This window comes from Salvelinus sp. IW2-2015, linkage group LG15, assembly GCF_002910315.2.
Source record: "Salvelinus sp. IW2-2015 linkage group LG15, ASM291031v2, whole genome shotgun sequence".
In the NCBI taxonomy this organism is placed as follows: domain Eukaryota; kingdom Metazoa; phylum Chordata; class Actinopteri; order Salmoniformes; family Salmonidae; genus Salvelinus; species Salvelinus sp. IW2-2015.
In genome coordinates, this window is record NC_036855.1 from 57012961 (window position 1) to 57025166 (window position 12206).

The window sequence follows — 12206 nt, forward strand, 5'->3', positions numbered from 1 at the left end:
TGTCTCTCCTCACTGTAATGTTGCTGATTCTGCTCTTTCTTTATCTCCCTTCCCCCTGTCCCCCTCCCTCCCTCTCTCCCGTGCTGTCCTCCTGTCGTGTCTCCCCAGGCGGACGGTGCTCCAGATGATGACKTGGATCTGCATGATGACCGTCTGTCGTACCTGTCGGCTCCGGGCAGTGAGTACTCCATGTACAGCACGGACAGCCGCCACACCTCCGACTACGAGGACACGGACACAGAGGGCGGGGCCTACACCGACCAGGAACTAGACGAGACGCTGAACGACGAGGTGGGCCTGCCCACTGAGCCCGCCATCACCCGCTCCTCGGAGCCCGTCCGAGAGGACCCGCCAGTCATCCAGGAGCCCCTGAGGTACGGCGGGTACCAGCACACAGTGCAGCCCGCCCCCCTGAACCGGATCGACCCAGCCGGGTTCAAGGCACCAGTGGCCCAGCAGGTACCGTTTATGAGAGCGTGCATCTGCCTGTTGTCTCGAATCCGTGGTGTGCGTGAGGAGAGTGTTCTGGCGCCGCTATTGAAGCAGTGTTTTAAACAGTATTATCTACTAACACAAACAAAGAAAAACAAAAAAGATGGAAAGAAAATTTGTATCCACTTAAGTATTTATTCACTATCGTGTTTGTTTTTTTTATTTTTGAAGAAAAAAAGATAAAAAAGAAAGAATAAGCTTGACTGTTATAATCAGTGTTCACGACCTGCGTTAGTGTGACTGTTATAATCAGTATTCACGACCTGCGTTAGTGTGACTGTTAATCAGTTCACGACCTGCGTTAGTGTGACTGTTATAATCAGTATTCACGACCTGCGTTAGTGTGACTGTTATAATCAGTATTCACGACCTGCGTTAGTGTGACTGTTATAATCAGTATCACGACCTGTGTTAGTGTGACTGTTATAATCAGTATTCACGACCTGCGTTAGTGTGACTGTTAAATCAGTATTCACGACCTGCGTTAGTGAGACTGTTATAATCAGTATTCACGACCTGCGTTAGTGTGACTGTTTAAATCAGTATTCACGACCTGTGTTAAGTGTGACTGTTTTTGTTGATGTCGATGTTCTCACTGAGGAGAAGAAGTTTTCTGTCTGTCAAGTGTCTGTATCGGTACCACCATATGTGCTCTTCCTAGTTGTTTCACTTGTGATTTGGACTGATACCGTGATACCAGAAGTATTTATGTGCATGTTGGAAATGTCAGTGTTAACCACGTATTGCTGTAAATTTTTATCTGGGTCAATTCGGCCGTTATGATATCCACGAAAAGTTTGTCTTCTGATGTGTAAAGAGAAAAAAAGAAAAAGGAAACATTGTACTGTAATCTAGAATTAAAGTCCAATCAGACTACATTAACAACAGAAACTTTGTCCTGTTACGAATTCTTACGTGGCAGATTGATCATCTAAAGCCATCAGTTGAATTTGGTCCGAGGATGGTGAGTTTACTGAGTGGTCGGTGGAGGAGGTACAGAGCAGGCTGTGTTACGCTGTAACGTTAACATTAGTGAGGGTGTATCTCCCTCGTGAGTAGCACCGTGTATTAAACGTTTCTGAACCACTTCACAGAATGAGAAAGCAGAGGCTGTTCCGGCCACCATGCCTATCCTCCCCAGCAGCCTGAGCAGCCTGTGTTACTGGCTGAGACAGAGGCAGGCCCACTGCTGTCAACAACACTGTAAATGGTGTAGCGGTTTGAGCCATGGTTTAAGCCTTGGCCCTATCGCTGCTCCCCAGAGCAAACCCAAGCCAGGCCCCGGCCCGAGGCTGACAGGCTTAGGATGCCCACCCCTGATCTAGCTCAGCCCCTGGCCCCGCCCCAACGCTCGAACCCGAACCCCTACAATCCGGACTGCCCAGTTCAGAACCACAGGTACCCATCATCTGGACATGGCCTGGCCCGTCCGACCCCGCTGTCGGTCTGCTGTGGCCTGTCGCTGCCTGCCTGTGTACCGCCCGCCACGCTTTCCTTTCACTCTTGCATGCCTGCCGCTGTCCACTGTGTGCTTCTGAGAGAGAGTGAGAGAGAGACTGTGTGTATCTGAGCACTCGTAAACAACAGTGGGCTTCTTGGAGGAGAATATAGACTGATTGCTGCATTGGTGTGGTACCTATATAGAGAAGAGCAGCGAAGAACTGAGGCTCTCACTGTTGCTTACCCTCTTGCATGGCTACAACATGTTTCAGTTGGTTTCTCTCTGTTTAAACATAGCAGTAGAACTGATGATAGTGGTGTACTGGTTGATGCAGACTGAATGGCCATTTAATTATTTCGATTTTTTGGTGACATCTCTTCAAGTTATCAATCAGTATTTTGGATATTTTATTAGACATTTTATCCCTGAATTTGAAATTGTAGCCATTCCGCTCCAACTGGAGTATACTTTTATGGATTTTAACATCCCATGAAGTTAATGTAAATAATGACTTGTTTGTTCAATGGCTACTTTTCAAATGCCATGGTTTTTAATGGGTTTACATTGTGTGGGGGACATGCAGTAATTTCATTTGGCTTCTAATGTTATAAAGATAAAGTTTTTTTTTGTTTGTATCTACTTTGTTAGTTTTGTTTTTGGGTTGCTGTTTAAACTAAAGTGGTATGTTGCAATATATATTGAGATCTCCTGTGTGTATTGGCTGCTCTGATCTGACATTCAGACCTGCATTCTGTTTGACCTGACCTTTAACCCCTACCTCTGAGTGTCTCTATTTCAGGTCTCCTGCTTCCTCTCTCTGCTTCTCCTTCAGCCATTATTAATCTTCTGTTTAAATATTCTCGTTGCCTTCTGTACTTGATTCTTATATTTATAAGCACATTTATTTATTGGATGTGTGCTACTGGTTGCTCTTGTCCCATTACTCACATATGTTCTTCCATTGTTTATTTCCTCAGATGTACAAGAAGGATCCCTACCTGGAGGAGCCAGTCAGAGTGAACCATGGTGGTGTAAAGCCGTCTCCGGCGATGGGGCCGCCCATGACCTACGAGTCCCAGCCTCCGTATCAGGACCAACACCCGTACAGAGATTACGATCACCGCCAACCGCTACGACGGGGGTGGCTACCTGGAACCAAAGTATCGTAACTTCGACTCTCAACTGCACCACGAGAAAACGTGCCTCACTACGTGACCAGTGGCCTCCCTACAACCAGCAACCTCTGGCCCACCACCCCACCAGCAGCAGCACCCCCCTGGGCCTGGCACGACCCCCGGCTGTCCTACGAAGACGGACCCGAGCAAGACTACAGCCCCCTCAGCCGCGCTATGATGAGACCCCGCTGGCTACAACGGACGACCTCGCTACGGCAGCAGCAGGACCAGGACCCATCCGCTACGATGAGCTCCTCCATCCGTCCCAGGGGGCTAACGCTCCTCTACGTTACGACCAGGAGCCTCACCCGTATCCCCTGCAACACGCTCTCCAGAGCCCCTAAACAGTACTACCAGGGGGAGCCTGCCCAGCGGCCAGGACCTGAGCCTGCCTACAACCAGGCACCACCTCAGCACCGAGGCTACAAGCCCCCGCCCCACAGTATGAACCCATCATGAACTTTGACGCCCCGTGCCCGCACCCAAACCACAACCAGAGGCTCTCCGTCCCTCACCTGGGGACACGGTGATCACTACAGCCCCAATCCCCTTCCCCCTCCCAGAGTGGAGCTGAGGACGACCCGGCCATAAGGGCCCAGTCGGTGCTGTCCAGGGTCAAGATGTTTGAGAACAAGCGCTCTGTGTCTGTGGACCGAGCCAAGGAGGCAGGAGACACCGTCGGGCTCAGGGTAAGCATCTGGAAAACACCTCACTCTTGTGCACGTATGTAATGCTCAGTGCTTGACTTGGGCACGAGCTCAAATGCTCTACTGCCTGAGCTCCTGTTCCTCTTATAGAATATTAGCTCAAAAGTATTGGGGAGCTCCTGCACCTAAATGCAAACAGTACCGGCACATAAAATGAGTACCAGAACCTATTTCAGTCCAAGTTAAGCACTGGTAATGCTCACAGGGTTACCTGACCCTGACCTCTACTAATTATATTTGATTGGTCCATGTGATGTCCGTAAAGGTTTACTTTTCCAGGAATTTTATTTGCATTTCTATCTTGCTCCCACAGTCAGCGGATCTGCCCACCAAACCAGGCACGTGCATTCCTAAAGCCAACTCGCTCAGCAATCTGGACCAGGAGAAGTCCTTCAGGTAATGGGTCATAATGGAGTACAGCACTGAGCCCCCCCACCACACACACACTACATCACACCACAGAACAGATGCTGCTTTATCTCTGAGGGCCAGATGTGTCTGTTAGGGCTGTCAGGCGATCCACTCTGAAGTGGATCATAGGGCTTAGAAAGGTAAATGACTTTTGAAGATATGATATGAATATGACGGTGTACTGTATTGTATGGCTGCCGTGTTGGGTGATCTGACCCAACTTAGCTATTATTTAGCCGTTTATCTACGCTGTTTGCACTAAATGTCTCCGCTATCATTACATATGATCAACAAATACTTTTGAACATCAGARCGGCTGTTACTTAACTCAATTTTGGGTTCAACTACTTGTTTGGCTCATCTGCCCTGGGCTCTTTGTGTACCTCCAACCAAATCTTCGGGCTACCCAAGAGGAAACGCCGGAGAAAAGGAGGCAGGAGAGTGGCCGTCCTGGCGAGTCGAAGGAAAACCAGCCACCAGTTCCCTTCATTCTATTGGCCACTTGATAATAAGATGGATGACCTCTGATCGCAGATTTGCGATCAGCGGGACTCTCGTAACTGCAATATCCTCTGTTTTTCTGGAACATGGCTTTCAGACAAGATACTTGATGGATTCTCCATTCACCGAGCAGACAGGATATCGGATTCAGGGAAATCCAGAGTGGGAGGGGTAAGTCTCTTCATCAGCAGCAAATGTTGTGCAGACTCTAGCGCAGTGGAAGGAAGTTTCGTCCTATTGTTCACGTCTTGAAATACCTGATGGTCAAATGCTGACCTTTTTACCTCCCGAGAGACTTTTCATCTGTTATTGTGACTGGTGTATATATTCCACATCAGGACAACAACAACAAGTTGGCACTTGATGAACTGTACGAGGCTATAAAGAAGCAGGAAACCATGCACCCAGATGCTGCTTTTCTTGTTTCCGGTGATTTTAATTCCGCGCCACTCCTGCTTCCTGTTTACAAACAAAAGCTCAAACAGGAAGGAAGACCCATGATGTGCTCCATAGAAAATGGTCTACTGGAGCAGAAGCTATTCTACAGGACTGCTTTGCTAGCGCTGACTGGAATATGTTAATCAGGAAATGCATCGCTGACATCGTCCCCACAGTGGAGGTTTGCTGCTTCCCCAAACTAAAGCCCTGAAATAACACTGATGTGCGTGCTAAGCTAAAAGACAGAGCTACTGCTCACAGGGCTATGGCTGAGGACACGAATGCGTAGAAGAAGTCCCGCTACGACCTCTGCAGAGCTATCGAACAAGCAAAAGGGTAAGATCTGAACAAGGTGGAATCCTATTATACAAGTTACAGTACATTTTGGACTACAAAGGAAGCCCTAGCCGTGATCTGCCTAACGATGTCTCTCTACCAGACAATCTCAATGCCTTTTATGCATGCCTCGACAAAAACAACACAGAGCCCAGCATGAGGGCCCCCGTTGAGCCAGAGGTCTGGGTGATCTCTCTCTGAGGCTGACATGAGTAAGGTTTTTAAGTGGGTCAACACTCGTAAGGCCGCAGGGCCAGACGGTATTCCAGGGTGTGTCCTCGGGGCATGTGCAGAAAAGCTGGCAGGCGTCTTCAGACATTTTCAACCTCTCCTTGTATGTAATCCCCACGTTTCAAGCTGACTACCATCATTCCTGTTCATCAAAACTCTAAGGCATCCTGCCACATTAACTACCGTCATGCCGCACTCACATCATGCTAACATGACCCCTGTGACCCTGGAGCCAGGAGAGATCCAGGAGAGGCGCATGAGTAAATTAAAGTAAATTAAGTAATGAAGTGCTTTGAAAGGTTGGTCATGGCACACATGAACTCCATCATCCCAGATAGCCTGGACCCACTCCAATTTGCACACCACCCCAACAGATCCATAGATGACGCAATATCAATTGCACGCCACACTGCCCTTTCCCACCTGGACAAAAGGAACACCTATGTGAGAATGCTGTTCATTGACTATAGCTCAGCGTTCAACACCATAGTGCCCACAAAGTTGGTCACCAAGCTCGGGACCCTGGGATGGAACACCTTCCTCTGTAACTGGATCCTGGTCTTCCTGATGGTCGACCCCAGGTGGTAAGAGTAGGCAACAACACCTCCGTCACGCTGACCCTACAATAACGGGGCCCCCACGGTGTGTGGTTAGCCCCCTCTACTCCCAGTTCACCCACGACTGCGGCCACGCACGACTTCAACTCCATCAAGTTTGCATATGACACGTGGTGGTAGGCCTGATCACAAATGATGATGAGACGGGAGGAGGTCAGAGACCTCACAGTGTGGTGCCAGGACAACAACCTCTCCCGCAACGTCAGCAAGACCAACAAGCTGATCTTGGACTACAGGAAACAGGGGAGGGTGCACACCATAATCCACATCGACGGGGCCGCAGTGGAGGGTCAAGAGCTTCAAGTTCCTCTGTGTCCACATCACTGAGGACTTAACATGGTCCTCTCACACCAGCACAATTGTGAAGAAGGCACGGCAGTGCCTCTTATCCCTCAGGAGGCTGAAACGATTTGGCATGGCCCCTCAGATCCTTAGGAACTTTTACAGCTGCTCCATCAAGAGCATTCTGACTGGTTGTATCACCGTCTGGTATGGCAACTGCACTGCACTGCCCTCGACCCGAAAGCCCTACATAGGGAGATGAGGACGTCCCAATGCATCACTGGGGGTGAGCTCCCAGCCATTCAGGACGTACATTCCAGGGTGTGTCTGAGAACTGTTCTCCATACTCCCGTCCGGCAGGTGGTACAGTTGCATCAAGGCTCAGACCAACAGAATCCTAAACCATGGGTTCTCAAAGGATTTGGGGCCGGGTACCCCGTTTGTGATAGCAAATTCATCAGGGACCTCCTCATAATCAGAACACAACTTGAGTTAAATAAAAATAGCATATATGGAGTTTTACCATGACTTTGTGTCCATGGCCGGACTAGCCAAATCTTGGGCCGTGGGAAGGAACATTTTAAGGACTCGCCACTTGGCATTGGAGAGAAAAAAATTCAGTTTTCAAGCAAATGTCCTGCAATTCTACACATTTTGTCATGGAGTAGAGAAATGTTTTGTTGTGACTATAAAGCTAATATCCTGCAATTCAACCAATTTTGCAATGCGGCAGAGAGAACCTTGCCATTTTAAAGCTTAAAGTAACTGTCCAGTGTTTCAAGATTTTTATATAATGTTATCTATAATTAATAATTACAATATGAGTGAAATAATTACAATTTTTGGAAGGAAAACTATGTTAAAAAGCAGCTTTTCTATGTTGGAATAGTGTGGGCATACCCCAGGGGAGAACGACTGCCCCCTCTCATTGAAGCCACGGAAATTCAAGGCCGACCGCAGTATTGCAGGCATTGTTTGCAGAAAACAGGATCCCTCATTATAGTGAATTTTACTTTTTGTAAATAAAATAAAATATTGAAGACGATCATGGTACAAATAATAGCTTCTAATACACCAGATGTATGTCCTTGAACCCATTATTTTAAAATCACATTTTTTTTTCTTTCTCCAATTTAAACTTTGTCCACAAATATGAGTATAGGATGAGTCACAATATTATTTGGGTGAGGTGAGTGCATCCATTTATCCTTCATCCTTCTACTGATCACTATTACCCCTGTTTACATGACACTTGCACACTCACATTAACATACACACGCACATACCCACCACTTACATGTACCCTGTATATGGCACCCTGTCTTATTTCTTGTTTTTTTGTATTTTATTATTAGTTATATGAATACTGCACTGTTGGGTAGGGCTTGCAAGTTAAGCATTGTACTGATGTAAAACAATGCCGCTGCCTCTCATTGGCGCTGCTGTTTGCTGCTCTTGGTCTTGGAGCGCCCCTCGGTGGACACTAAGAGAAACTACCTTCCAACTCTGCACACACTGACTGATGCAGTAATATACTATATGCATGTTGCAGAGGCTGTCCCGTACACATGTTTATCATTGAAGCACTGATGCTTTCATTGTAGTTCTGTCTGATTTGTTATATGGTAAATTGTAGTGATTTAGAGATCGGAACAAACACACCACAATATATTTTAGAGGAATTTCTTTGTGTGGTTTGTTATTTTAATTGGCTCACCCCTTCTTTATCTCTCTCCTCAGAGTCCCTGAGCCTCAGAAGCCCCGGGAGGTGTCCGATGATGACATAGTGCGCTCTAACCACTATAACCCAGATGAAGACGAGGAGTACTATAGGAAACAGCTGTCTTACTTTGACCGGCGAAGCTTAGACGCAGGCAAGGCCCCTCAGACAACACCTGTCATCGCAACTAAACCTGCTGCTCAACCACAAGCACATCCCGGATACAACTACCCCAGGTAACTCACTCCCACGTGTCACTCTCTCTGGGATATGTGGTAGGAAATCAAATCACTGTGGTGGGAGACGGTATATGTGAGTAGAGCGGAGCGAGGAGTGGAGCGTTTTGACTGGAGCGTCGGCCTTCTCACCCGCTCCAGTAGCGCTCACTTCACGAGCTTAGGGCATGCCCGGCCCAGCATGCATTTTTTGTCTACTTGTCCACTGCTGTAGCCCCTTGCTTTAGCTACTGTCATATAATATGCTAAATATTTTCATAAAGCATGATGGTGTACTTACTAAGTGGACATGCTAACAGAGAGGAACGAGGTGGGTAGCTAGCTTAGTGTGTCACTGTAGCAAAGTATTTATAAACTCAAAATCAGATCTCTTAAAAGTTTCATTAATTTTCGATTCTATTATCTATACAATGGGCCATCATTAATTTTTGCCCAATAGGCCTGGCATATTACCTCTTCCAAGGAGCTTTCCGTTTTGATAGGGTTATTTTACCTACAATCCTTTAGGCCTACCTACAGAAAAAAGAAAACGATGGGTCCTTGCCCAGAGTGTTTAGGGGGGTGTTTAGCATCACCAGTGGCTCTGCAAGCTCTGAGACGGTCCTCTCCACTACTGGTCTGTTCTCCAGGCACCATCACATGAGCCTGAAGCCACAGACTCTGGCCAAACTCATGTTTCTAAAAATGTATTCAAAGGCACTGTAGATGGAGACTAATAAGGCATTTTTTATTTTACATTTTAACCTTTATTTAACTAGACAAGTCAGTTAAGAACAAATTCTTATTTACAATGACAGCCTACTGGGGAACAGTGGGTTAACTGCCTTCTTCAGGGGCAGAATGATAGATTTTTACCTTGTCAGCTTGGGGATTCGATCTTGCAACCTTTCGGTTACTAGTCCAACGCTCTAACCATTAGGCTACCTATGCAATAGACTAGAAACATGATTTTAGTAAAGGCTGATTTGTAATTCATATATACAGAAAAAAACGGTACACTACACTTCCTATTCATATCTAACTCCCTTCATCTGTATTAATCTGAGGAGGTTCTCCCAGCCATGTGAAAGATTGAAAACAAGGCAGCAAGGTTTTTGTCACCAGAGCGGTTTAGAGCATATTACTAGTTGCCTGTGAATAACCAGACCTTCATACAAACTTGCTATGCTGAATTCTTGACGCACAATCGAAGGTGCTGCCATATCCTGCCAGCACGCCCACAAGGGAGCCACTCAGGTGGAGAATGACGCGAGCAAGGAGATGGGAGTAACACTCCAGGCTATTTGCTCTGAGCCCGGCATAATAATGTAATGAAACAAGCAGGGAGCAGGTTTCGAACTCTCAACATTCTATCCCAAAGTCCAGCACGCTATCGACTGTGCCCGAATGTATTACTTGGGGTTGGGGCCGATTGTGGCTAAAAACACTTCATCAATTGGAATCTTTAACATGTGGAAAGTGGAAAAAGTAATTATTGTTAGTTTTTCACAAGCGTAGCAGGATGGGCTATTAGCTGAACAATAGACTATTAAACCTTAACTAAAGAATTGTCTAATAGCCGAGCAAGATGTGAACCCACCCCCACCCCCACCCCACACAACTTGCAACAAATCATTTCGATCTACCTTGCCAAATCTACCTACACACGGTTAATGTTCTGAAAAAAAATATATATAATATATTGGTCATGGCTCCCGAGTAGCGCAGCGGTCTAAGGCACTGCATCTCCGTGCAAGAGGCATTACTACAGTCCCTGGTTCAAATACAGGCTGTATCACATCCGACCGTGATTGGGAGTGCCATAGGGCGGCGCACAATTGGCCCAGTGTCATCCGAGTTTGGCTGGGGTAGGCCGGGATTGTAAATAAGAATTTGTTCTTACCTGACTTGTCTAGTTAAATTTACAAAACAACTGGCGGCAATCGCAGCGCAATCAATAGGAGGTGAACAGTGGCTGGTGCTGAAAATAGAGCTTACTTGTTAGGCAAGTGTTGCACACCAACAGATGGAGAAAACCTACACCAGTCGAGCAATTCATTTAAAAAATAATCTTAATTTTAATTTGACTTTACAAACAACAAGAGGGCTTAATTGGAGTCTTTCTTCATAGCCTAGACCTATATAAAATAACTTAACTGGCTAAGGTAGGCTATGAGGCTTAATTAAATAAAGAGAAAAAAATGCATTAAAATACGGATGTTTATTTAAACTACATTTTAGTCACACTTCCACCCAGCTCCACGACCACAGGTAAAACCTTGCTTAGATTATCAATGTATTTATTGCATTGTTGTATCGTCAATTTCTCTAGCCAAAACATCTTGATGGCCTTGCCCAGTTCATCTTTGCTTGTCGGCTTGGCAGAGTTACAGATTAAAGTTTTCAGTTGATGCCAAACAAGTTCGATCAGGTTTAAATCAGGAGACCTACCTACATGTAGAGATGAAAAAAATATTTTGAGATATACTGTAGGCCTACCGTAGGGGTTGTAGGTTGATTTTACTTTTAATTTACTACATAAAAGTCTACTTACTCTGCTGGCGTCTTGACCCAGTTTATGCCCTCATTTGCAATGCAAACCCGGGCACTTTCCCATGTTTACTACAGTATGTACTATAGGCTATGTTTACTTGTCAGACTGCACAGTAGCCTAATAAACAAATGCAGGTGGCTTATATCTTCTAAATGCTTTATTATCCAAATGTAAAAGAAAATACTGTACATTAGTGTATTTCTTCATCAGCATCTTTATGCTTTCGTTAATAAAATGATGATAAAAATACTCTTTCAAAATGCTGATATTTATTTAGTTATGGATCCATAACGAATTACTATGGGAATAAATATCAGTGATTTACAGAAATATTGGAACAAAGTTGTCTAATGAAGGTAAACAAATTGTTGCTTACTGGCAAATACTCTTTCAAACACACTGTCACGTTGTACAGCGCCATTATGGCTATTAGCAGGGCAATATTTTGGCCTTTATAGATATTATTTTGGACTTTATTCAGATTACCATCGCTCAGTGTCATTTTAAAAAAACTAAATCATCTCCAAAATATCGTTATATATATACTTGAATCCAAGATGGCGTAGCAGTCGGACGTGTCTTTGTCTTGTCTTGTCCCGTGTAAATAGTCTTCGTATTTTTCGTATACATTTCGTATATATTTTAATTTCACTTTCCATCTAGGAACTGAATATACATTCCTACATTCCGCCTCACCCAATGTGGTACGGACCTGCTATTTTTTTTTATACTTTAGAACCGTAACCCCAATCAGAAGCTAGCCAGATAACTAGCTACTAGCTAGTAGTCAGTTAGCCACTGCTGCGGTCTTCGCCTTAACTCGGACACAGCCAGCTTCAATACCGGGCAATACCTGCCAGTCTGCAAGCGCGATATCAACCCAGAGCATATAGGACTGCTTTTTCTCTACCACATCACCGGTTCCTGACGCAAGCTCTGGACAATTACACCGTATCATCACAGCTAGCTAGCTGCAACCGAGTGGCTACTACTGGCTAACACCTCTGTCTCGAAGCAAGCACCAGTTAGCCTTGAGCTAGCCTCGAGCTAGGCCCATCTGCCGGCTAGCCGAAGAGGTCTACCAGC

At 45.7% G+C, this 12206-nt stretch overlaps 2 protein-coding genes across 9 annotated transcripts in view; both read left to right on the top strand.

The window, feature by feature from the left end:
• LOC111974518 (tight junction protein ZO-1) overlaps window positions 1–12206 on the top strand; it is a 162475-nt gene that overhangs the window by 125044 nt on the left and 25225 nt on the right. For all 8 annotated transcript variants that reach the window (XM_070447291.1, XM_070447290.1, XM_070447292.1 and 5 more), the window contains one exon: window positions 109–459. In XM_070447291.1, coding sequence (XP_070303392.1) covers window positions 109–459 — 351 coding nt within the window. The remainder of the gene's footprint in view (window positions 1–108; window positions 460–12206) is intronic.
• The window catches only part of LOC139028756 (tight junction protein ZO-1-like), an 11721-nt gene continuing 8391 nt past the window's right edge, over window positions 8877–12206 (top strand). Inside the window, exon 1 of the mRNA XM_070446843.1 lies at window positions 8877–8897. Coding sequence (XP_070302944.1) covers window positions 8877–8897 — 21 coding nt within the window. The remainder of the gene's footprint in view (window positions 8898–12206) is intronic.